General features: G+C 48.7%; 1 protein-coding gene across 4 annotated transcripts in view; it reads right to left on the reverse strand.

The window, feature by feature from the left end:
* Positions 1–27,221, reverse strand: part of MYH11 (myosin heavy chain 11) — a 117,379-nt gene that overhangs the window by 85,585 nt on the left and 4,573 nt on the right. For all 4 annotated transcript variants that reach the window (XM_046666373.1, XM_046666372.1, XM_046666375.1 and 1 more), the window contains exons 2-3: positions 17,354–17,715; positions 7,749–7,905 (exon numbers count right to left, since the gene is read on the reverse strand). In XM_046666373.1, coding sequence (XP_046522329.1) covers positions 7,749–7,905; positions 17,354–17,698 — 502 coding nt within the window. In that variant the 5' untranslated portion in view covers positions 17,699–17,715. The remainder of the gene's footprint in view (positions 1–7,748; positions 7,906–17,353; positions 17,716–27,221) is intronic.

Here is a 27,221-nt window from a genome sequence, read left to right on the forward strand (position 1 = left end):
GAGACAGATTTTTACCCTCCAAGAAGCAGATGGCACAAGTCTTCTCTGAAGAATCTGATGAGCCCAAGAAAAAAGACTGAAAGATATGGTGCCCCAGTGGAACAGCCCAGCTCCATCATACTACAGCCAAGCTCGGCAGCAGCAAGCTCCTCTTGCAAGCACAGAGCTTCCATCAACTTTTTGGCACCCATGCACTAATGCATTCCAGAGGAATGGACAGACATCTGAAGAAAGCCACTAAGGTGACAGAGAGAAGTTAAAACAAGTAAATAGGAAAATATGCATCTTGGAGAAAACAGAGACTGTCCACGGAGGAGTTCCCTCCAAGAAAAAGGACATTGCATCCACACACACACACACACAAAGCCTATATGAAAGAAATATTCAAAAGCAGAGTTCTTGGAAATTACATATATATATATATATATATATATATATATATATATAATAGCAGAAATTTAAAACCCAGTGGAAGGATTGTAAAATAAAGTTGAATTGCCCAGAAGATAGAATAAGAAAAAGATAAGGGAATCAGAAGACAAGAGAAAGAGATAAAAACTACAGGAACAGTCCAGGAGTTCCATTATGGAAATAAGACTTCTAGAGAAACAGAATAGAGAACACACAGAGAAAGAAATCAGCAAGGAAATAATTCACAAAAATTTCCCAGAATTTAAGGACTCGAGTTTACAGATTAAGAAGGACCATTAAATCTCCAGCAGAGAGTGAAGACAGAGCCACGCCAAATCTCTTGTCACGAACAGGAGGGTTAAGAAGAGTTTAAAAGCTTCCAGAGAAGAAGAAAAAAAAACCCTAGTCACACGCAAAGGATCAAGAATCAGATTGGCCTTTATCTTCTCATAAATGAAACTGAAGCTGGAAGGCAATGAAGCAATGCCTTAAAAATTCTGAAAGAATGATTGCTTGCTTAAAATGTTTAAATCCAGCTAACCTAGCCCTTAAATATTAGAGAGGCATCAAGTCGTTCAGATATGCAAGATCTCAATTTCTTTCTTGAGAAGGTGCTCCATTTAAACAGGAGGGTAAATCAAGAAAGAGGACAACGTGGAAACTAGGGAACAAGGACACCACCATGAGAGGGAATTGAATGAAGGGAATTCCAAGGATGATAAGGAAGCTCCCAGATGTCAGCTACCTGTCATAGAGGGGGGCCGGGGCTGATCAGAAGGCTCCAAGAGCCATCCCCCTCCAGGAGAGGATGTCAGGAGGATTTCCAACACATACCTGGACATATAAAAAGGAGAGTCACACATTTAGAAGGAGAATTTGGGATAGAATTAGCGATTAAGTACACAGAAAACCAAGTCAGAAAAAAAAAAAAGGCAATTACTAACTCCAGGGAAAAGAATAAATTGTACAGGCAAAGTAATGACAAGACTGTGCTGAGCTCAGCTGAGAAAGGCATCTGTACTGTTACAGTAATTTAAATTCTAAGTACAGATTTCACCAAAATTAATATAAAACTAGACTGGGAGTCTGTGAGATGGGTGTATGGGGGGGTGTGGGTGTGTATGTGGGAGGGCGGCAGTAGGGACAAAACAAGGCAATAAGAGAGCTAAATCCTCATTTTCCACGATGAGAAATCAATACCTAAATAATACCTAAAACTGAGAGAAACAGTAAGATATCAACAATACGATCAAGTATTTGAGAGATTACGGAGGTTAATATCAAAAAGTCAGTTAGAAGAGTTGATAATGGTTACCCCTGGAGAAGGAGAAATGACAGAAACAGTAAAGGACAGCAATGTTATCATCTCTCCAAAAACAAACAAAAAAGCATGGGGAAATTGAAAAAGCAAACATGGCATAATTTACATATGCATTCTATAATTTGCATACACATATAAGATGCCTTTCTAAAATGCCTACTTCTCTTATCCCCTTCTCTCCCCCGAGGTGCTTGGCTTCCTTTTGGGAGGGGAGGTGTTGGTGAATTGTGTCTTAGAAAGATTCCCGCCCCCCATATTCCCAACTGCCCTGAGGCAGCAAACGGCTGAGCCGGACATGCCTCTAGGCTGGCTCCTGCCATCCTCATCACACCCACTCTCCCCTCCACACCACCCCAGCTCCCCTTCTCCCATCTTAGGAAACCATCCTTCAAGGCTTGTAAACCTCCACCCCTCTCAGACAACCCGCCTCCACCCATCCTGACCCTGGGTGGTTCTTTTCTTTAAACAACTCTAACAGCTCTTCATTCATCCACAAATATTAACTGGGCAGCTACTACATGCCGGGTACCAGCAACCGTGGGGGAGGGGCACTGATGAACAGGCAGACAAGGACGGAGTTCGTGGGTCTTACGGAGTTTATGCGTCCTCGGGAACATAGGGTCCACGTAACACATCTTAAATGCTTCCTTCTGTATTCAGGGAACGCGTCATCCATCCTTCCCCAAGCCTACCTCTTCACACCCCGTCTTCTCCACAAAGGACTTGAGGAGAAAGCCACAGCCGCTAACTATTTCCAATGAGACAGACAGCTCACGGGGCACCGCAGCCGAGTGACTTTACAGCCTCGGGATAGCAACATTCGTCAACGGAGTCATGAACTGGCCCTACACAGCCCTTCATAAAAACCAAATTCCCACTTCACAGAGAAAAAAAGGATTCTTCCCGAGCCGACATTTGTCTCTGTGATTTTTTTTCGAAGATTTTTTTCGCTGGAGTCTGTCATCACTAGTTGGCCGGAAAGCACCAGGTAACACCAAAAAGGATGCGTGTGTATCCACTATGGATGAGCATTCAAACTAAACAGAGAGCTTATCCTTTACGGATGCGGGTGCTCACGGTTGTGTTTCCTCTTGGGGTTTAGAACGTGTCAACATTTCTAAGTGATTTTCTGTTTCATGATATAATTTTGTGTGAAACTCTAGAGCCTAAAAAGAATGAAATGTATTAACTGTGTTAACACAGGGGGTCCTTGTCATCAAGTACATCATTGTCCCAAAGTCGGGAGGTTGTCTAGGGAAGCAAAAGTTACCGCAATACAGAGCCAGCCCTGACGGCCTAGTGGTTAAAGTTTGGGGCTCTCACTGCTTCGGTGGCCCAGGTTCGGTTCTCGCTTGTGGAACCACACCGCTCATCTGTCAGTAGCCTGTGGTGGCGGCTCACATAGAAGAACCAGAAGGACTTACAACTAGAATACACAGCCATGCACCAGGGCTTTGGGGAGAATTAAAAAAAGAAGAACATTGACAAGAGACGTTAGCTCAGGGCCAATCTTTCCCAGCAAAAAAAAAAAAAAAAGTTATCACAACCCCAAAAGAGTTTTCAATGAGTCAACCAGGTAGGAAATTAGACCCCATTACAGCATCCTTCTCTGGCACCCACTGACTCGATGCCTCCACCCTGCTGAAGACTGAGTGTCAATATCCATCATCATGATACAAACACCAAAAGGGTAGCTCCGAAAAACTGTCGATTTCCCTGAAGGTGCTGAGTGTCACAAAGTCAGTGAGCTTGGAAAGGCCATGAAAAGTCAGGGCCATTCACAATCGAATGTCAGAGAGTCATCAGGAGCACAACAGGGCTTTGTGAGACTGTGCTAAACACCAAAGACGTGAAAGAAGCCCTTGGGAAGACTGGTGACCCGTCCTGTAAGTCCACAAAAATTATCCTCTGAGGGGTTGGCCCAGTGGCGCATCGGTTAAGTGTGCACATTCCGCTTCGGCAGCCCAGGGTGTGCTGGTTAGGATCCCGGGTGTGGACCTACCCACTGCTCATCCAGCCATGCTGTGGTGGCGTCCCACATACAAAAAATAGAGGAAGACTGACACAGATGTTAGCTCAGGGCCAATCTTCCTCACCACAAAAAGAAAAATAATAATAATAAATAAACATACATTGATAATTTGCAATGTCACTTTTAAAGCTCAGTTGAACTTTTTTTTTCCTTACTATCTACAGTGAAACTTTGGTCCGTGTTTTAAGTGATTTTTTTCTGGAACCAATTATTCTCAGATAGTCAAAACCTCCTTCATTTCACACCGTTCAGCTCAGTTAGCGTACGAAAGGTTGCAGACCAAAATGTTAATGGTGCTGATCTCTGGATGATAGAATTATGGGTGCTGGTATATTCTCTTTTGCTTAAATACATGTTTTAATTCTTCCAGAATGAATATATAATATTGAAGTTTTTTTTAAGTTACACATAGATGTCTTAAGAGCACTGGCATTGCCTACCTGTCACTGCTCCCCCCCTCTTCTTCACTAATGGAATTTTATTTCATCTTGGTATTGAGGTAAAATGTGCTTAGTGGGAGCTCCCTCAGCTCCAGGAAAGAACCGGGAATAGTCCAAACCAATCATGAACATCCCAGTCCCCTTTGCCAATGACTGGCTTAGAGGCTAGCATGTGACCAAGCTTTAGCCAATGAGAAATAAGGGATGCCTGCTGAGGAATTTCTGGAAAAAGTTTTCCTGCCTGATTAAAAAAAAAGAGAGAGACATAGAAAAAGAACCTATCCCTCAACTTTCTTCATGCTTTTGGATATCATCACACAAGGATGTGATGTCTGGAGCTATGGCCACCAACTTGTGACCATGAGGGAGAAGCCAAGAAAATCCCAAAGAAATCTGTTTTTGAGTTGATGAATTAACTAACCCTGAAATCATCAGCCTCCAGACTTCTTACATGAGGTAACAAACTCTTCTTAAGTCACCCTAATTGGTTGCTATGCGCCTTGCAACCAAAAGTACCCCAAATGTTACGAACACTGTAATTTTGTGATGCTCAGCTTCCCAAAGAGGTACATGAACCACTATTTCATACTTTCCCATCTAGGGAGACCACAAAGGGTTATCTTTCTGTCTTTCTTTCTTTTTTACAAAGATAGATACCTAACTCCAAGAGTCATCACTTTACAACCTAAGCTTGTATCTCCACAGCCCTTTATGCAAGGCTCCATCTGCTAGCCTTTGGAGGTAATGGCAGTCCTGTGTCTGAAGTGGTGCAGCTTGGGTCATTCCTGTGGGGTTTGGCTAACCCTGTCAGTAACTTGGGGTGCTTATACTTGAGCCCCTCTACCTTGAGGGGGTATCTCCTAGGTACACCTGGATCCCTTCCCTCAGGAGCTCCCAGGACTCGGGCTCCCCTCTGTTCCCAACTCAGGACACTCTTGAAGGAGCATTGCAGGGGCGATTACAGGGGCTCGACGGTGAACACAAACGAGTGCCCCAGGCCAGGTGAGGACTGGGGAGCCGTAGAACCCACACCCCGCCCCCAAAGGGCCGGCTGACACATGGGAACACAGGCCCAGTGTTGCCAGCTGTTCCAATATTTTCAAAACAACCTAGAAATCTGGATTTTTAGGTACGATCTCCCCATTTTTTAAAAGTTGGTGACTAATTCAAGCATCCTTAAAACTCCACATGCACTAAACCAAACTCACGTGAGGGCTGGATCCAGCCCACCAGCTGTCAGTTTGCAACCTCTGGACTATTCACACCCAACAGTCAGGTCACAACTGTGCACGGCTTTAGAATCATGAAAGCCCTTTTCTGTTGCCCTTTGCCAAGTGTAAGGACAGGAGGACTGTATCTCAAGCCCAGACCCATTTATAGGAAAGAAAATCCTCTGGTCTCTCCCCAGAGGTTGATGACACTGGGATGGGTGTTGCCCTTTTCGTTGTGCATGCAAAACACTTCATAAGGAAAGCAAGAGCTCAGCTCCGCTGAGGCCAAGGGATTTGCTGAGAGGGGACGAAGGGAGTCCAGCAGAAGAAGCTCACGATGCAGAGACGCCCCAGTTTCTTTTTCCTGCCTTATTGCATTGGCTAGAACTGCTAGTACAATATCGAGTAAGAGTGGTGAGAATGGACATCCTTATCTTGTTACTCATCTTAGGCAGAAAGCATTGACTCTCGCTATTAAGCACGATGTTAGATGTAGGTTTTTTGTAGATGCCTTTTATCAGGTTGATAACGTTCCCTTCTATTCCTGGTTTTCTCAGAGTTTTTATCACGAATGGATGTTGAATTTCGTCAAATGCTTTTTTTCCTGCATTAATCAATCTAATCGTAGGGTTTTTCTTCTTTATACTGTTACACGGATCGATTTCTGGATATCGAACCAGCCTTGCATTCCTGGGAGAAGCCCCCCGGGGTCACGCCCCCAGTTTCCAGGCATTTTCGGAGACTCAGTTGCCTCTATTTTAAACTGCAGGCAGTAACACCGACCCCACCTCACAGATTGGGCGGAAGACTAAAAAGGAGTGAATGTGCGTGTTTGTGTTGAAGGGGATACGTGCCTGGACCCGAACTCCTATTCAAACAGAGGCTGAGAAGAAGCCCTATAATAACAAACTCCTACTTTTCAAGCTTTTGCCACACCAGGCATTGCATGACGCACAGTAAGTACCCTAAGTGCAGGCACCCTAAAGTGTGGGGAGTGACTTTAGGTGCCACTCAGATTAACAGTCTTTAATAGTTATATATTATTTTCAATGTGCATTAGAAAAAATATATATAGCTGGCATGTCCAACATCTGGTTTCGTGCATGATGATGATAACAGCTTACACTCAGTGAATTTTGACCAAGCGCTGTTCTAAGCACTTTATCCACAATAGTTCATTTAATCCTCACACTGACCCTATGTTATTGTCATCCTTTTACAAATGAGGAACCAGAAGCAAAGAGAGGTTAAGCAACTTACTCAAGGTCACACAGCTAGGGAGTGGCAGAGCTGGGATCTGAACACAGGCAGCCCTGTTCCAGAATTCATGCTCCTGACTAGCAGAGTACACTTCTTAGTCTGAAATAGGTTGGAGTTTGAAATAGGGTGGTGCTTATAAGAAAAATATTAAGCAAATAATATAAATATGTAATTTATATGAAGTTTAAAAACAAGGAAAACTGATTAACGGTGACAGAAATCAGAAGACTAGTTACTTCTGGGGGCTGCTGAGGAGGTGTCGACTGAGAAGAGGCGTGAGGGAACTTTCTGGAAATCTGTTACACATCTTGGTCTGCATGGCGATTCTATGACTGTAGATATACGTAAAAATTAATTTTAGGCTGGACATTTTAAACGTGTGCACTTTATGCACTCTCCCGTATGTAGGTTTATCTCGATGAAGAGTTTATTGATGAAGAAGAAGAATAATATACACAAACATGGAGGTGACATGCAAAAGTCTGGGAAAGGCTGCATTACCATCTTCACCACCAGCTGCAAGATGGATTCTGTCATCCCTTTTACAGATGAGGAAACTGAGGCCGGAGAGGAGAAAACATCTGTCCACCATCCCACAGGGAGTGAGTGACAGCTGCCAAACCAGCTCTGGGTGGCTCAGCCCCCAGGCTGCCACCCACCCCCTTCCCTTCCAAAGGGACTAGTGTTACAGCATTTCCCAGACAGCTGGCCTGGCCAGGGCCTCGGGCGGCCGGAGGGATGCGGGCACGGGAGCTGGCGCAGGTCCATGCCCGTATTTGCCCAAGCTCCATGCTCTCCCTCACCGTCCGGGCTGCAGACACAGATGCTCCGCTTGCTTTTTCCCTTTTTCAGTCACAGGGCTCCTGGGTCCCAGCACCGCCTGCCAAGCTCCACATTCTTGGCGAGGACGGCAGGCAGGCGGGACAGGAGGGGCCCCGGGCAGAGCAGGCGCTCTCGGAGGCGGCCCCGGGCAGCCGTGGTGGGCTCCTCGGGGAGCTCCCGTGATGGAGATGCCCTGGCCAGGCCACTCCTTGCCCGGTGAGGGCTCCCGTCCACCCCGCAGACCGGCTCACCTTGCAGCATGCTCCGGTAGGCCGTGTCGGCAATGGCATAGATGTGGGGCGGCATCTCGTGCCTCTTCTTGCCCTTGTACATCTCGATGATCTTCTCTGAGTAGATGGGCAGCTGCTTGTAGGGGTTGACCACCACGCAGAAGAGGCCGGAGTACGTCTGCGGACAGAGAGCCCAAGTTTATTTCCAGCCCACAGCAGGGAGGAGAGCTCAGACATCCAGCCCGCAGGGCCCTGGTGTGAGAACACCCATCACGGCCTGCATTTATTGAGCACCACTGTGTGCATTTTCTCGTTCCCTCCCCATGGTAGCACTGTCAGAGAGGTGTGCTCCTATTCTCACTTTAGAGATGGGTAAACTGAGGCTCAGAGTCCTCGTGGGAGCCCCTGGGCATCACTGATTTTCCAGGCAGTGGAGAGAGGAGCAAGGCTGGATTTCCAGGCCGCCTGTGTCATAGTTTATAAGTGCGTGGGGTTCATATCCCGGTTCCACTCCTTCCTTCCTGCTGTCACTCCACCTCCCTGAGCCCCATGGGCTTAAATAATCGCTGCCATTTATTGAGCACTTGCTGTGTGCTGAGCGCCGAGCTGAGCACGTCACAGGCATCTACTTATCGAAACCTCCCACCTGTCCTGTGACCACGACCCTGTGATCCCCCCGCTGCCCACTTGACAGGTGAGGAACTGAGGCCTGGTGGGGTTGTCACCAGGTCACACAGCTGCTGGGGAATTCAGAACTAGAAATCACAGCCGTTAACCCCAGAGCGTGTATTCTGGACCATTCACCAAGTAACCCTTTGTCTGTGAGATGGGGATAAACCCAGCTGGCCACAAAAAGGAAGGGTGTTGACAAACACTTCAACACAGATGAACCTCGGGGACGTCTTTCGTGATGCTCAGCGAAACAAGCCAGACGCAAAAGGCCACATAGCATCTGATTCCAGAAACATCCAGAACAGGCAAATCCGTAGCTACAGAAAGCAGACCCTTGGTTTCTGGGGACTGGAGAGAGGGGGTCATGGGGAGCGACGGCTAACGGGGAGGGGGTTTCCTTCTGGGGTTCTGACAACGTCCCGGAACGACACAGTGGGGAGAGTCGAACCACCTCGTGAATGGGCTGACTGAGCTGCGTCCTTTCAACCGGTTAAAACAGCAAATTTTATGTTATGTAGATTTTACCACCATTAATAAAAATACTTGTCTGGCCCTACCAAGTGCCTCAGAGCATCCAGAAATCATCAGAAGAGGGAGGGGCCGTGAAGACCCTCTGCAAACCCACCCCACTGTCCTTGTGGCTGTCCCTTCCTGCACGGCAGATTTTCCTGTCGGTCGAGGTCACAGCCCAGGAGACAGGCTCCAACCTGTCCCACAGGGACTGTCTTCCCCACCATAACATCAGCGCCGTCCGAGGCTCCGATGGCCACGAAGTGTGTCAGCCCTCCAGCTCCCCCAAGAAGTGACTAAAGGAGGAGGGGGAGACATTCCCTCTCTCGGTTACACTCAGGGCCAACCAAACACCAGAGAGGGTGAGCAACTCAGCCAAAGTCACCCAGCAAGACCCTGGTGATGCCAAGCCCAGCTCAGCCAGTTCTCAGGAGGGAGCGCTGTCCAATCGGCTGTCTGACCTATGCTGGTCTACAGAAACAGAAACCAGGGCTTGCTTGTTCCTTCATTCATTCATCCATTCATTTGCCCATTTGCTCACGCATTCACTCGCTCGTTCACTCATTCCGTGCATATGTCCTAGGCACAGTGCAATGTGCTGGGTTGGAGTAGAAAATCAAAAACCACAAGGCCCTGCTCTCAAAGGGCTTTCAGTCAAAGCTGCAGCTGACTGGAGAGAGGGAGGGTCCTCCAGGGCTCCATCTGCTAGGCGCTAGGTGATAATGACGTGTGACGGGTCAGGGGCGAGGGGACAACGGTGTGCTTCCGAAGGTACAGGACTGGTGGGGGGAGCAGCGAATAATCTCCCAGGCCCTCCCCGTCCTCCTGAGGAGGGCGGGGAGGGCCTGGGGTCAACAAAAGGCCTGTCTAAACATCCATCAGCTGTTTATTGAGCGCCTACTGTATACCAGGTCTGTGCTGGACATTGGAGTTCAGTCAATCAACGACAGGCCTCGTCCCAAAGAGCCCACAGGTCAGAAGGGGGACAAAGACATTTGAAACAACGTGATAAGAGTAAGGATGGAGCCCAGGTAAAGAGAGGCCCTAACCCATGGCGGGGGGCGGGGGGGGGGGGGAATGGGAGACTTTCAGGGTTGGGGAGCTCCCTGCACTGAGTCCTAACAGACAGAGGGTGTCAACCGGCTCAGGAGGGAGCAGAGGCCAGAAGGCAGCGGGGCAAAGACCAAGAGGCAGAAACGTGGGACACAGGGCGCGTGTGGGTGAACGGCATAAAGAAGAAACGGGATGGTGAGGGGAGGAGGCCCCTGCGGAGGTAAGCGGCGCCAGGACCTGCACCCAGCCTGACGGGTTCGCGGTCGGCCTGGAGCCAGCGCCAGCTGCAAAAGCCCTGCGCCGACCGGGGAGCCCCCTCCTCCTCCTCTTCAGGCCCTGCACAGGCCTGGGCATACAGTAGGTGCTTGCTAAATGAATGCCTGGGGGGCAAGTGAATGCAAAGGTTCCCTGGATCAGGGGCAGCGCTTCCCTCGTCTCTGTGATGAGATGGGGCCTCGCACGGGGTGCCATCCAGCAGATGCTCAGTGGACGTTTGTTGAGCGGGCAGCAGAGGTGTTCCAGGGCAGGGCTGTGTGTCCTGGTCCCCAGCATGCGGCCTCCCATAGAGTAAGTGCCCAATAAATGATCGATGGATAGAACGATGGCCAGCCGAGCCCCATCCATCCTTCAGGTCTCAGTTCCACCGACAGCTCCTCCCAAGGTCACACTTCTGCCAACTGCCACACCCGTTTTAGAATGTGGGTGTCATTTACAGGCCAAACCACTCCCCCCAAGGCCTTAATCTGGAGGCAGTAAGGGGCACTGGGTGAGGGTACAGAATCAAGCACTGAGGACTTGGGTTTGAACCCTCATTCTGTTACTTCCTGGCTGTGTGACCCTGGGCAATTTACTTAACCTCTCTGAGCCTCAGTTAGCCTCCTCTGCCAAATAAGCAGGGTGTAATAGCAGCTCTTTCATAGGTTCGCAGTGAGATAACACCTGTGAAGCATTTAGCATGGTGCCTGGTATACAGTCGGTGCTGAATAAATGTTAGTGACTATACCATGCTGCCTTTGTTTCATGATGACGAAAACCTTGCCACCTTGGAACCTTCACATGTGCTGTTCCCTCTACCTAGAACACTTTCCCTGCAATGTTCCCAGAGCCATTTGCCTCTCCTCCTTCATGGCCCAGCCTCAAGGTCACCTCCTGGACTGCTGGCTGCACCCCATCGTACCTCCGGCATCCAGCACAGAGCCGGGCACACGGCATTCATGCAGTGAATACTTGCTGAAGAAAATGAAGAAAAGAAGGCAGGAAGGAAGGCACGGCCCTCCCAACTCCATCACCGGCTTCTGAAGGAGAGGCATTACTTTCTTCCTCTTTGCTAGGACACTTCCCATGCTACGCACACAGCGAGCACTGAACCCACGCTTCTAGGCAGATCTGAATATCTGTTCCATTGAGCAAGCCTTTCTAGGGCATGACAACCCGACAGGAAGAACCGGGCGGGCAGCAGCACGCCCCATGCAGGGTGGCTGGCCTTCGGCATCCGGAGGTCCCATCTCCATCCTTCAACCCCTGTTAACCTCGCCCGCCCCAGCCCACTTGCAGTTGGCTGTGTTTCTGCCTCCCCGACCCCACGAGCCCCTCTCCAGCTGGTCGAGTTCAGAGGTTTCAACATCCCTGCCTCCCGGGTCCTGGCCAGCATCTCAGGGCCCCGTGCCACCAGCAGGTCCCAGCCGCAGGCCCAGGGTTTCCCTCTTGTGACCGTATTAGGAAGTGACTCCAGTTTCTCCCTGACACTTTATATGGTCAGCTGCAGAGCCCCGAGCAGGGAGCTGCTCCCACGGCCTCCAGCAGCAACGAGGAATAAACAGGGAAAGGAGCAAGGGACTCAGGAGTTAAGTCACACCGTCCCCGGGGGGGAACCTCAGCTTTGCCCTCATTACCTGCCAGACTCGTGTGAGCGGCTGAACCCTGAGCCAGCTCTTGCCGTCTATGCAATAATGGGTAACCACACCTTTCTCACCAGGTTCACATGCAACGTCATGCCTCTCAACATCTACCCCAAAGACAGACACAGGCCGCCAAGAACGCGATTCGAGGCAGCCTTGATTTTCACGGCAAAAGAGACTAGAAACAACCGAAATGACCATCAGTCGGGGGTCGGCTCAATAATCATAGCACAACACTGTTAAAAAGAGTACATACGTACATGGGCATATATGGACATGTCTACACATGTGGCTACAGGTATACATATATTTGCCTGTATATATATGACATATTCCTGGAAGGCTGCACAAGAAACTGGTGCCCACAGTTTCTCTAAGGAGAGAACCAGAAGAGGAGGAATGGGGATGAAAGGAAAGTTCTTAATGCCCTTATATACAATTTTATTTAATATTTGCATGTATTGCCTGCTGCAAAAAATGTCTTAAGTCTGACTAGATAGATAGTTATGAACAGACACAAGAAAAAGCCACAAGACGTGATGTCTGCTTCTTATTTTTAACTATTCTCTTGTGGGCTTTGCGTGGATAGCCTTGTATTACTGGGGAGGGTCTTTGAAGCAATAACAACCTGAAAGATCTAAATGGCTAGTTCCCAGGGCTCAAGAAAGGGGAGCCTCCGGTTGTGTTTTACTTCCACCTTCCAGGACCCTCTGGCAGCCAAGAGGCCTCTGCTCCCAGACACCCTCGGGGACACTCCTTCCAGAGAAGACTGAGGTCACTGGGCCAGGTGTCTAAGATGAAAACATCGTCACCTGCTGGAGTCTGGAAGGCAGGCCTCTCCTTACCTCCTGGTCTTCCCAGGACAGTGAAATCAGAACCAGGAAAAGGTCCTTTTGGGTTCGACAGTGGGCTATTTGGGCTTGGAGACCCAGTGAACAGGAGGGTCCATACATCTTTGCCCTGGATCATGATCCCAACCCCAGGAACTTGGCCTAAGAGTAGAAGGTCCCACTGTCCACAGGGACCAAGAAGGTAAGACATGAGTGAAGCAGGCCAGGTGTGAGGAAAAAAAGTAAGTGCAGTGACCAACAGCCAACCACACTCAGCCCCAGGGTCTGGGAGGCGACAGGGAGTGGTGGGGCCTGTGGAAAAACAAAGTGCACACAGCTCATCTAACAGGGACTGTGACCTGGCAACCTGGGTCCAAGGGTGCCAGGTCCTCTTCTTTTCCAAGCAATGCCAGAAACTGAGATTTCCTTTTTTTCTTTTTTTGGGGGAGGAAGTATATCAAATTAACTCAACGTTTTAAAAAAATCACTCACTCTGGGCCAACAGCTTGCAATCTGTGACTTAGCAGCTAGCAGGTGCTCAAGAAATCATCATAAAAAGTTAGATTCCTTCCTTCTGTGCACTTCAAGCTGGTCCAACTCAAAGCTGCTGGCACCCACGGCCCGGTTCCCTCCTGCCCCAGCCCACGTCCATCACCTCCTGCTCCTAGACTCCTGTCACCCTACCGCCCTTTACCATCAGGGTTGTCACTCCGGCCCTGGGGCACACAGACCTTGTCTGAATCCCAGCTCCGCCCACTTCCAGCAATGGGACTGAGCACATCTGAGCCTCGGGGTCCTGGCCTCTAAAATGGGGTAACAGCCTCTGTCTCATGGGGTCATTGGATGCATTAAAGGAGATAGCACTTCAAGGCACTGGCCCTCGGGCCAGCCTGCCTGTTTGAGACCCAGCTGTGTCCCATCGCTCATTAAGTGTTCTAGGTCCCATTATCTTTATCTGAAAAAATGAGGCTAAATAGTACATCTCCCTTACATAAAGAAAAGGATAGCGTTAGCAATAATAATTATTACTATAAACTCATAAGATAGTAAATTTTAAATGAACAGTAGCTGCCATCATTGTTGCCACAGGGGGAACAAGGCTCCTTTGAGAGTCTAATTAAAGTTAAGACCCTCTGCCCACAAAAAATTCCATATGCACAAAGTTTTCCTTAAATCTCAGGAGGCTGACAAATTCCCCAGGGCCCATTCACAGGCCCTGAGTTTAGAACCTACATTTTAGGGAATTTTTTTTTTTTTTGTAAGAACACTTAACACAAGATCTCCCTCTTAACCAATTTCTAAGTGCACAATAGAGTATCGTTAACCATAGGCATGATGCTGCACAGCAGATCTCTGGGACTTACTCATCTTGCTTAACCAAAACTTGATGCCTGTTAATTAGCGTCTCCCCATTTCCCCCTCTGCCAGCCCCTAGCATGGCACCACCATTCCACTCTTTCGTCCCTGAGTTGGCCTATTTTCAGTGCCTCATATAAATGGGATCCTGCAGTATTTGTCCTTCTGTGACTGGCTTAATTCACTTAGCATAACATCCTCCAGGTTCATCCATGCTGTTGCCTATGGCAGGATTTCCTTCTTTTTTAGGGCTGAGTAATACTCCATTGAATGGACATACCACATGTTCTTTACCCATTCATTGTTTTAGAATCCATCATATGTTTGCATCTAGCACCCGTGTGTCTTATCTCCCTCTCTCCCCTTAATTATAAAGCAGCCTGGGGGCAAGGACTCTGAGCCCCACGACTCTCAGCATCCCACAGGCCAGAGTCTGATCCAGGCCCCTTCCCAGGCAAGCACGTCACCCCTCTGCCTCGGTCACCTCATGCGCAGGGTGGGATGTGAGCTTTGCTGTCCCTGCTGTCATAAAGGATGAAATGGGCCGACGAGGACTTAGGACAGTACCCAGTACCACCAAGGCCCACACCTTTAATTCAGCTCCCTCTACTGGGAAACCCTTGTCCCGTTCCCCCAGCCAAACACCAGCGACAGAGCCAGCTGCTAAGTCATCATGGAAAATTCCAGGCAGAGGAACTCCAGCCAATGACAGTGTCTAGAAGAGCAAGGGAGCGCTGGACCAGGAATCAGAACGACGTCCGTACCCACGCGTGCCATGAGCATCCACGTGTGCCATGAACATCTGCGGCAGCTCAGGCGAGAACCTGCATCCCTAAGATAAGGAGACAGGACCCTCTGGCTTCTACCAATTTTCTAGATCCAAGAGGACAGGAGTCAGCCAGGACCTAATGGAAGAAGCGTCGTGTGATGTGAGCCTTGCAGAATAGAGGGGAAAGTTCTGTTCATGACCAAGGGCAAAGTCGGGCTCGCCCGGCCACTCAGCATCACCCGCCAGCCACCTCTGCGGTCATGCGCTGGGCGAGCAACCTGCGGTCTTCTCCTCCCCACCCCCTCCTCCGTCATCTCCTCCTTCACGGACAACGGTTTCTATTTAAGTGATTAAATTGACCAGACAGGAGGAGGCGCGTGGTCACGAGGCTGAAGGATTTTTATCTAATCTGTCCGGAGAAGCAGAGCGGGAATTTGAAGCTTTGATTCACTTTTTAATCTGCTGTCAGAGATATTCTGGGTCTCAGGACCTCCCTAAGCCCCTCATTTTTTCTGATTTCTATTTTGGGCTCAAACACCGTGTCAGAGGACAGCAGGGGATATTGGTACCCAGGCCTGCCCTCGACCTTCCTGGATGGAGATGACACATCTCAGATGGGAGACTTGATCCTGAAGCAGCCAGTTTTCCCTGCAGACTGGTGTCCTTAGAAATGCCCTTTCTGTACCGAGAGCCCCAGGTGGATGACGTTTCCACAGGCGGAGTGGAGCAGACAAAGCGGCTCTCCCCACTTAGCTTGGGAGTGAGGATGGCCGTACCTCGCTGGGACTCAGCTTGCTCGCCCGTAAAATGGGACGAGTGTACTTATTCAGTGGACGTTGTGCTGATTAAATGAAATAAAGTGTGTCAAGGTGCCGGATCCGGATCAGCAGAGGCATTTAATAATTGAGAGTTGCTCCCCTGGCCCCACTTGGCTCCTACAGGAAGCCACGGTTGCAGCCACTGAACTATCCATAAGAAGGGACAGTCAGTGACGGCACATCCATGGGATGGATTACACGGCCCTTAAAAGGGGATTTTGGGGGTTACTGACTGAGATGTGGGAAGGCTCAGCATCGACTTGTACATGGAAAGAAGAGCAGGTCACTAACCTATGTGCAGAGGCTTTTAAACATAGCTACGTGTACCATTCTCCCAAAGAAAGATCAAGAACACAGCAACATCTGATCAGCTCTTATCTCCGGGGGGGAGGATGACTTCCGTGTTCGCTATGCTTTTCTGAATTTTCCAACTCTTCTGTAATGAAAGTGCCTTATTTTCCTAATTAGGAAAAAAAATCTGCAGGGCATTTTAAAGGATGACTAGGGGCTTTTTGTAATTTTCCAAGAGGCAAAACGTATGGGGCAGGACCCGAAGCATAACGACAAAGTGCCTGTTTCCACAAGGTTGCAAAGGATCCAAGAACATCCAACTAGTAATAACAAAAACGATCGTAACAGCAACAAAACCCATAACAATAACGCCTCGCATTCTGAGTGCTGACAATGTGACAGGGGGCGCACCAAGAGCTTTTTTTTTTTTTTTTAAGAGAAACCCACTCTGTGAGGCTGATACTATTCTTGTATTCACATTAAAGAGAAGGAAACAAAATTTCAGAGAAAGTAGGTAATTGCCCCAAGGGATCAGCATGCCCTTTCAGAGAGGCAAGACACACAAAGGCTGGACTGCAGGACCCCCTGCCCCCTGTGCCATCGGGGGGCTCCCTATGTCCCTCTTGCTCGGGAGAGTGGGTCCAAACCCACAAGAAACCTGTGCCCCACTGAGTGTCACCGTCCCCTCTCATCTAGCAGGCTGTCCAACAGGTTTTCTGCAATGACGGGAATATTCTGTACCTGTAATATTCAGTGCAACGGCCATGAGCCACAGGTGGCTGTTGAGCACTACGCATGCGGCCGGTGCAACGGAAGAAATGAATTTTGAAGTGTTGATTTTTAACGAATTTACATCTAAATTTAGTTAGCCACCTGTGGCCGGCAGCTACCATATCAGACAGCGCAGCCCTGGTCCACTCCGATCAGCACAGTCGACCCAGAGGAGACCGGGTCCAACCCACGCATTCCCAGTTGGGACGGAGAAGCCTCCACAAACCTAGCCAGCTCCTCCGGTCTCCTTCCCGCTTGGCTGCCAGGATGGACCAGGATGTAACCCCTGGATGCTACGAGCTCTTTATTTCTGAGAGGGAGGAAGAGCAGGGAACCCCTCCCCTGGGATCTGTTGAGCATTCACCGTGTGCCCTGGCGCTTTGCATGTACGATCATTTGGAATCTTTGCACCCCTTTCACGGGGACAGGGTGATTATTTCCCATTTTACAGAGAGGAAAACTGAGGCTTCGAGACGCGAAATAACCCGTTCAATGTCGCAGAACCAGGTAAGGTAGGACTGAGATTTGAACCCAGGACGAAATGATTCCATCTCACCGCAGGGCCTCCCAACCTGCACCCCGAACACGTCTCTAACCCTCTGCCCGCCCTCTGGGGTACAGGCCCGGGGGAAGTGAGCCGCTGCCCTGAGATACTCACGTATATGAGTCCCGAGAAGTACCTCTCCCTCAGGTTGTGCAGCACGGACGCCTCGTTGAGACACGTGAGCTCGGCCATGTCCTCCACCTTGGAGAACTTGGGCGGGTTCATCTTCTGGATGTCATCCTTGCCAACCGTGACCTTCTTGCCGTTCTCCACCAGCTCCACGATCACCTCATCCCCCTTCTCCTCCTTGATGCTGGCCGCCTCGAAGCCCTGCTTCTCCGAAGGGACCCAGACCAGCCTCTTGGCAGCCCAGTCGGCCTGGGCCACGGGGCTATTGATGAAGTTTTTGTCCACGAAGAGGAACTTCTCATCGTCACTGAGCTGGTTTTTCTGTGCCATGGTGCCTGGTGGGTCCCCTGTGGAATAAGGCGACAGGGTCAGGATCAGGCCAGAACCGAGTCCTAAAGATAGATCAACCCCTCGGCTGGCCACGTCTAGGGGCGCGGGCTGCAGAAACATTCCACAGCGTACAAGGATGTCCTCTGCCATGCCGTTTACGTTGTCAGTGAAAGGAAACACACAAAGGGGCTTCCGAAAAGGATCTGCAGCATTGCCTACTGTCCGTCAACAGGGCAATGGATATGTAAAGCATGGTGTTTTCATACACTGAAATCCTATCCAGGGGTGGAGAAGCAAGTATGTCTGTGTGCACTGACACAGGAAGATATCCACATTTTATTGTTTACTGTAAAAATAAAAGGGGAGGGGTCCTCCAATGGTTCAACATAGAGTTATCGTATGACCCGACAATTCCACTCCTAGGTGTAGACCCGAGAGAAACGAAAACGTACATCCACACAGAAACTTGTGAGTGAACGTTTGCAGAGGCGTTATTCACAATAGCCAAAACGTGGAAACAACCCAAGTGTCCACAAACAGATGGAACGGATACATAAAATGTGGTACATCCATACAATGGAATATTACTCAGCCATAAAAAGGAATGGAGGTCTGATATACACTGCAGCACGGAGGAACCTTAAAAACACGATGCTAAGTGAAAGAAGCCACTCCCAAAGGGCCACATGTTATATGATTCCATTTATATAAAATGTCCAGAACAGGCAGATCCATAGGGACAGAAAGTAGATCAGTAGATGCCAGGGGCTGGGAGAGAGTCAGAGGGTGACAGCTAAGGGGTACAGGGTTGCTTTTGAGGGTAATGAAAATGTTCTAGGATGTATGTTTTTCTTCCAATTTTTTTACTGTGGCAAAATATACATAACAAAATTTACTATCTCAACCCTTTTTAAGTGTACAGTTTAGGGATATTAAGTATGTTCATACGGTTGTGCAACCATCACCACCATCCACCTAGAGAACTCTTTGCATCTTACAGAAATGAAACTACAGCCATTAAACAACAACATCCCATTCCTCGCCCCCAGCGCCTGGCAACCAACATTCTACTTTCTGCCTCTATGCATCTGACTGCTCTAAGTACCCCACATAAGTGAAACCATATAGTACTTGTCTTTTTGGGACTGGCTTATTTCACTTAGCATAATGTCCTCAAGATCCGCCCATGTTGTCACATGCATCAGAATTTCCTTCCTCAGTGAGGCTGAATAATATTCCATTGTATGGACATACCACATTTTGCTTATCCATTCATCTGTGGAGAGACACTTGGGTTGCTCCCAGGTTTCAGTTATTGTGAATAATGCTGCCATGAGCATGGAGGTACTTCCTATTATGTATCTATTTTTTTATCATATTTGTAGTTGCATAATTTTTTATTAAATTTATGATAAAAAATAGATATTTTTACAAAGACCTTCAAATAGCCAATACACGTACACAAAAGATGTTTCACGTCACTAGTAAATGGAGAAACGCAAGCGAAAGCAATGAGATGTTGATTTTCACCCATCAGCCTGGCTAAGATGAAAACCACTGATAATATCCAGGGTTGCCAAGAGTGTGGGGGACCAGGCCTCTGCACACACCACCCTTACGGAGGGAAAAGCCTTAAAATCTATGCATACCCCTTGACCTGCGGTTACATTTCTAGGAATTTAGCCTAAGAACAGACAAGTGCTGATAGACGTTCCAGCATGTGGGCCGCAGTGCTGTATGCAACAGCAAAGCCTGCAAGCGATCTAAAAGGCCTTCAGCGAGGGCCCGTTCCATTGTGGAACATCCATTCGAGAGAATGCCATATGGTGCCGCCAACAATTTAAGACGTGGCCTTTTATTTATGCCACACAAAGATTTTTCCCTTTTGACATATTTGTTAAAGTATCATTGACATGCCGTCAAACTCTCTCATTGTAAATGTACAAGTCAATGACTTTTAGGAAATTTACAGCGTTGGCACATCTATCGTTACGATAAATTTCAGAACATTACCATCATCCCCAAAAGGGCTGCCTTGTGCTGGTCTGCGGTCACCCTGCATCCCATCCCCAACCCCACCACTAATCTACTCTCTGTCTCTACAGATTAACCTTTCCTGGACATTTCAGTTACATGGAATCAGATAATAAGTGACCGTTGACCACGCGAAAATATTTATGATATATTTCTAAGTTACCATATGCACAAAGGGAATACTCTGCAATAAAAGGAAACCAACCACACAAAATAGACAAATCTCACAATGGTTCTAAGTGAAAGACACCAGACTCAAAAGACTCCGCGCTCTGTTATTCCATCGATACAGACATCTAGAAAAGGAAAATGATGGTGGCAGAAAGCAGATGATCAATAGTTGCCAGGGGCGGGGAACTGATGGCCAAGAGGCACAAAGGAGCTTTTGGGGTGAAAATGTTCTATATCCTGATTAGGGTGGTGAATACGCCACTGTATCCATTTGTCAGAACTCATTGGGCTACATGCTTAAAATCAGTGGGTTTTTAAAGAAATTGGTGAGTTTTATTGTATGTCGGTTATACCTCAATAAAGCTGATGCAAATATTTATAACAGAATCTTTCTGGTAATTTTATACGTATGGGTATACATTTTTAAAACTACGTACTAAAATATTAAACTATGGTTCTATCTGGTCAGACATGGGACAGTTTGAACATCAATAAGAAAAATCACTATAAGAATGGAAAGAGGAATGTGTTTAAGTCCACGCGCTCATAATGATTAAAAAAGAACTCACAGGTCATCCTTGTAAGATGCTGGGGGACCAACCATTATTTTGAAAACTGGTAAAGAAAGGGGGAAAATCACCATATTGATCCCACCTTTCCTACACGAATTGCTCCTCAAGGTCATTAAATAAGAGGGGTCTGTCTTTATATAAAATTTCAAGTCAGTAATGTCCTCTCAAAATGGGGAGCCCCATGACGATGGCCTCTCCATCCTGCTGTCTAGACGTGTCTACGAGGCGGGTGCTGAGGCAACAGGCTGTTTACAGGCTTGTCCAGTGGCCCATTCCAGACCCTCCAACTGCCCCCGCAGGAGCTGCCCCGCCCTCCCCCAGCTCCTCCAACCTGCCCCATCCCTCCTCCCCATCCACGGCTGCCACACTCCAAAGAACTAAGGTGCAGGTGGAATTAGGATGCATGACCGCCAGGACGCACTGTGTGGTTGATGCCCCCACTTCAGCAGAAAACAATACTCAGCTCCTTTGAATAATCCCCACTCTTGGGGCCCAAAGCCCATGAAGATGGAGTAACCCCCATAACCCAGGAATGGGCTCCTGGAGAAGGGCAGCCAGCTCCTGAAATGCAGACTTTTGAGGCGAAAATCAGAGGGGCAGATACTCCAATATCAACTTTTCTCTTCCAGGGGTGAAAATAACAATAATAAAGACCAGAAGCTGATCTGTTGAGAGGGGATGGTTATTTCTCCCGGGAGACCTGATCCAGTAGTGTGTTTTTTAAAAAGATGGAGAAATGAGTGAATCATTGCCTAAATCTGAATACTGTAATCACTTCAGTTATTCAAAGCAGTGAAATAAACAATTGCAGGGGCCAGCCCCGTGGCCGAGTGGTTAAGCTCACACGCTCTGCTTCGGTGGCCCAGGGTTTTGCCGGTTCGGATCCTGGGCACCGACATGGCACTGCTCATCAGGCCACGTTGAGGCAGCGTCCCACACGCCACAACTAGAAGGACCCACAACAAAAATATACAACTATGGACTGGGGGGATTTGGGGAGAAAAAGAGGGGGAAAAAAAGAATTGCAGAATGTCAATTGTATTTCAATTAAAAAAAAAAGAATTGTAGAGAACGCACAATGTCCTAGGTTGAACAGTCCCATTTCTTGCGTGTTTTAACTGTTATTGCATTTTGCTTGGGACATAAGAAGCCCACCAGTATCATCCTCCACTCCCATCCTGTTATTAAAAACTATTTCCTTCTAGGGGCTGGCCCCGTGGCCGAGTGGTTAAGTTCGCGCGCTCCGCTGCAGGCGGCCCAGTGTTTCGTTGGTTCGAATCCTGGGCGCGGACATGGCACTGCTCATCAAGCCACGCTGAGGCAGCATCCCATGTATCACAACTAGAAGAATCCACAACGAAGAATATACAACTATGTACTGGGGGCTTTGGGGAGAAAAAGGAAAAAATAAAATCTTTAAAAAAAAAAAAAACAAAAAAAACTATTTCCTTCTACTTGGAAGAATTCCAGCTAAGAAACAGAGAAGAAATGATAAAACTAGAATGTAGCAATTTTGTAACCCGTAATAAAATAACGAGTCTTGGCCACGACTCTCTGCAGTTGCTGAACCGTTAGGCTGTGGTTCTCAAACTTCACCTGGAGGGCTGTGACATCACGGATGGCTGGGCCACCCCGAGATCTTCTGAGTCAGCAGGTCTGGGAGGAGCCCCAGGATGGGCATGTCTAACAAGTTTCCAGGTGACGCAGAGGATGCTGGTCTGGGGTCCACACTTTCAGACTCACTGTGTTAGATGAAAAGCGGATGGAGAACTTCCTAGGGGACGGAGTGGGCTGGCACCACCCAAACCTACTAATTAACCTTAGCACAGCCAAATCGTCAGTCGCTCATTACGCGTCTCCATACGGGATGTTCTAGGAGGTGCCACTGCCACCAATGAAATATGCTTACAAAAAGGAACAGGGGCCGGAGTGGGGGACTGGAGCTGACAAAGCCTCTGGATCTGACACCTGTTGAGAGCAAATTCAGGGCCCGAGGAACTCGCTGAACAATGTCACAGGCGTGCACCAAAGTGCACGAGGTGGGAAAGCACACGACAAATGACTCAGTTTCTTTAACAGACAGTGTGCAAAGAAAAGGAGGGGAGCCTAGAGATCAGAAGGGACTCTGAGACACATAAGAGAACAGGAGGAGGAGGAGATGAAACGAGACTGGCCTCAAGTGTTGATAAATATCCAAGCTGAGCGATACGCCCTGGGGGTGTCACACTGTTCTCTCTACTTGTGTACATGTTTGAACATCGTCATAATGAAAAAAAATCTAACAGGGACAACAACAGATAAACACGGAGAGAGGCAGGGCAAGAACTCCTCGCCCCAACACACACGGCAGAATCAAAAAGAAAGGTGGAGCTTGCATTTTTTAAAACCCACCCCTTAAAAGGAAACCCTTGAGAAATTGCATGCAATTGTTAGAAAAGACAACATTTTGACAAGCCCTCCAAAAAGAAAAATGTATGAGATAATCAGGAAAATTTGAACGCTGGCTTGCTATACTTTATACTAGGGATCTGCTAAATTCTTTGGTGTGAAAATGATACTGTGACTTCATCTATTTAAAGAGTCCTTTCCTTTTAGAGACACTGGGAAGTATTTATAGATGAAATGATGAACCTGGGGCTTATCTCAGAATAACCCGGGCAGGGAGGAAATGAGGGGGGCGGAGAGGAAGCCAGATTGGCTGGGGTGTTGATATTGCCGGAGCTGAGGGATAGGGTTCCTCCAGGGGTGTTATACTGTTCTGTCTACTTTTGCAGGCTTGACATTTTCCTTAAAAGGAAAACCATGACTCTATAAAATATATAAAACTATCTTCTATCGGTATGCAACATCAATACTGCATCGCCTCCCCTTTAGCCTGTCTGTCACACCCAGCGCCGAGTTTTCTGAACACCAACGGTGGTAATTAACCCTCATGGAGCGCCTACAGGCCCTGGGCTGAGTCTCTTACATGCAGCAGCATCAAGTAACATCCCCACAGCCTTAGGAGTTGGGTCTCACGGTCAGCTCCACCTTACAGGTATGGAAACTGAGGCTCAGAGAGGTGAAGGAATCTCCCTGAGGTCACACAGCTCAGAAGAGGCAGAGCTGGGATCTGAACTCAGGTCTGATTCCAGAGCCTGTGGTCCTCTGCCTCCCACACAAGCTTGATGAGCTTGTTGGAAGCCCGGCGGAGTATTTGCAATAAATGAACCATTAAGGCACCATCATAAAATTCGAAATGGGGCTGGAAACAGATGACACGAACCATAAGGGTACGCCCCAGTAAGGGAAAACCTCACAAACACGCTTGAGTGAAGGAAGGCAGACACACAAGGACGCACTTGTGTGATTCTGTTTATATGAGGCTGAACCCAGGCAAAATAACTACAGTGATGGAAGTCGGACGTCGTAACTGGAAAGGTGAGACACGAGGGGGCTCAAGGGCTGACCGTCCGCTTCTTCGCGCGAGCACCGGTTCCACGGTGCGCTCACTCTGTGAAAGTTCATCGAGCTGCACACCCACAGGGATGTGCATGTTTCTGATCCAAAGTACACTTCAGTGAAAAATTTGGGTTTCTTTCCTCCTTTTTTCTTTCTCTCTTTCATTACGGTAAAATACGCATAACATAAAATGTACCAAAGCCTTAACCCTTTAATTGTGCAATTCGGCAGCGTCAAGTACATTTATGTTATTGTGCCATGGATGAAAAGTCTTCAAATGGCAGCCAGTTATGCTCAAGAGGGTCGGGAGAAATGTTTTAATTGTCCAGATCGGCATGACAATGAAGCGGGCTCTTCCTAACTGCGATGCCTTGAAAGTCAGAAAACCGGCAGAAAATCCAACAGAAAAAGAAGAGGACACAGGAAACCCCACTGCCAGGAACCCTGTCTAATCTAGGATCAAGAACACAAACAAGATCGAGCGCGAAGAGTCCGTCTCTGTCCAAAAAAGGAGAGAGCACAGCTGGCTGGCTCCCTGCGCCTTTGATGCCTCTGACAGTTATGAAGCGTGAAATCTCCTTTGGTCAAAAGGCAGACAGAGATGGGAAGAGGAGCGTGGCTTCCCCCTAGACTGGCGTTTCCCAGAGGATGCTCCTTGGAACCCTGATCCCTTGAAATCTTTGTGCAGGTGGGGTACGGGGGGGGGGGGGTGCCGGGATTCTGGGAGGTTGAGTTGAATGGTGCTCCACAGCCCCTCCCCTCTCGGACAGGCAGGACGTCATCTCATCACAACGTCCAAGGTCCTGGCAGGTCCTGCAGTCCGAAAGCTAGGGCACCCCTCTGAACCCAGGGCTTCCCAAAGCAACATTTGGCCACAGACCTCTTTTCCCATGAACACTGATGAAATCTCACAGATCTGCCCTTGAGAAAATTCAGCAAATCTAGCAAATTGATCATCCAGTTAGGCGCTGCATAGCGATGTTTTGGACAATAATGGACTGCATATATGATGGCGGACCTATAAGATTAGTACCATATAGTCTAGGTCTGTAGTGGGCTGTACCATCTAGGTATGTGTAAGTGCACTCGATGATGTTTGCACGACGACGAAATCGCCTAACAACGCATTTCTCAGAACACATCCCCATTATTAGGCAACCATGACTGTACTAACATTGGTAAAATCACACCTGCTAAATCTATTGAGTGCCAGCTATCATCTCATTTAATCCCCTCCAAAACACTATGAGAGGAAACCGAGGCACAGAGAGGTCAAGTAACTTGCCCAGCATGGCACAGCTAGTGATGGTGGCACCTGAATAAAGATCTCTCTTCAAAGTGATCTTTTCTGCGTTGCTCCCCTTCTTTGAAACAGGCAGAGAACTTGAGGACCGAAGGAAATACAGGCAGGCACAGGACGCATCCAGAATCAGTCTTGGCAACACGAAGGCTCCAGATTATTTGGTTTTATTGTTATAAGGACTTGCCTCGGCATGTCCCCAGAGCCTTGAGTTTTCAGAATTTGGGGTGGTGGACAATCAGGCAAAAATGTCAGGTCAGGCTTTAGGGGAAGCACAAGGAGGAAGAAAAAGTAGCTTGCAAAATTGCAGCCGTGATCAGAGGGCATGATCCCAGGCATAGAATTCTCCCTGTGCTGAATGGAAGCAAAACTCAGTCTGCGGCTCCCTGCCGTGGTCCTTAATTCACAGCAGGCTTTCTCAACCTGGCACTGTTGACATTTCGGGCTGGGGGGCGAGGCACCTGTCTTGTGCATTGTAGGGCGTTTAGCAGCCTCTCTGGTCACTCCCCACTAGATGCCAGTAGCAGACTCTCCCCAAGTCACAACAAGCAGAAATGTCTCCAGACATGGCCAGATGTCCCCTGGGGGGCGGAACTGTCTCCAGTGAGAACCACTGCTTTAGAATAAGAGCAAGGGCTCTCCAGGGAAGGACGACTAAAACTGAGGACGGTCGGGACTTAGTCAGCACCAACCTGGATTGCCACCTGCAGAGGGTCACACAAGAGGCGTGCGAGCACAGCAGACCAGAAAAGAGACAGCCAGCCAGACGGCCAAACCTCAAGGAGACGCCACGCACCTTGTTCCTTCCTCTCCTACCCTCCCCCACGTCCAACGTCCTGCACCAGCGCTGAGGGCTGGAAGGACATCTTTGGGATGATCTCATAGCCCTGATGGATGCTAAGGACACTGCAGGACCAAGGGCTGCTCTCGAACATTCTGCTGAGAGCAAAGGACTCGATCACTATCAGCAATGTTTGAGAGCTGTGTGCACAGCCCTGTGCACAGCCCTGGCTTCCGTACCGACAACCCACCGCTGCATTCTTCGAGCACAAACAAGCTGTTCATCAACCACAGGCCTATAGGTCCCAGCTCTGCTCCAAGCTCGCTGGGTGACTCTGGGCAAGTCACCTTCCCTCTCTGGGCCTTGCATTTTTCATTGGCGGCGGGGGGGAATAGTGGGCTGGCCTTGCTCTGACATTTTATGGCATCTGTGATTCCCGATCAAAGGGCTGAAATTGGACCAATGGCAAATGCTCAGCTGTTTCAGTTTGTTTTAGCCTCAGTTTTATTTTCCCCAGAGGAGCTCAGGGGTAAAAGGTCCTGCCTCTCCTGCTCCCGCATTAACGAAAAATGAATAAAATGTGCCAGAACCCAAAGAGTATAGGATTTGCATGTCATCAGGTCTGGGCGACAGCTTCCCTCAGGACTTTACTGCCAAGCCGCTGCTTCAAGAGCTGGGGCACAGATCCAACTGCCCCTGGGGTCAGGGGAGCGATGCAGTGACTCAGGCCCGGGGAGGCTGGGCAGAGCCCTCTCCCTGTCTCCAGAGAGGGTGGCAGCTCGACTCCAGCTGGTGCCACCTATTAAGAATGTGGGTCCTGCATTGCTGGACTTTCCAGAACCAGAAGTCTGAATTCAGATACAAAGTACCCCCCCAAAGGGAAAGCATTGCACTTTTTAAACGGCATGCAGGCGCGATGCAAGCCCCCTGTGCCTGATCCAGAGCCTGCCTTGCCAACCGGGAAGACCTGCAGTGGAGAGGCTCCTTCCCAGTCTGGCCCAGGGGTGGGGAGGAGCCAGATGTGCAGAGGGAACCGGGCACCCCAGATGCACCAGTCCCCACAAAGCCCCAAACTGTCCCCACGAGGCAATCTAGACTCTCAGTCTGTTATTAATTAAAGTCACTATCATTCGAGGCCCCCTCTATTCGTGGGGTATCGGGCCAGGCAGTTTATGACACACCCATCTACGATGCCTCGTAAGTGTCTGGAGAGGTGGGCATCAT

Source organism: Equus quagga, chromosome 7, assembly GCF_021613505.1.
Source record: "Equus quagga isolate Etosha38 chromosome 7, UCLA_HA_Equagga_1.0, whole genome shotgun sequence".
Classification (NCBI taxonomy): Eukaryota; Metazoa; Chordata; class Mammalia; order Perissodactyla; family Equidae; genus Equus; species Equus quagga.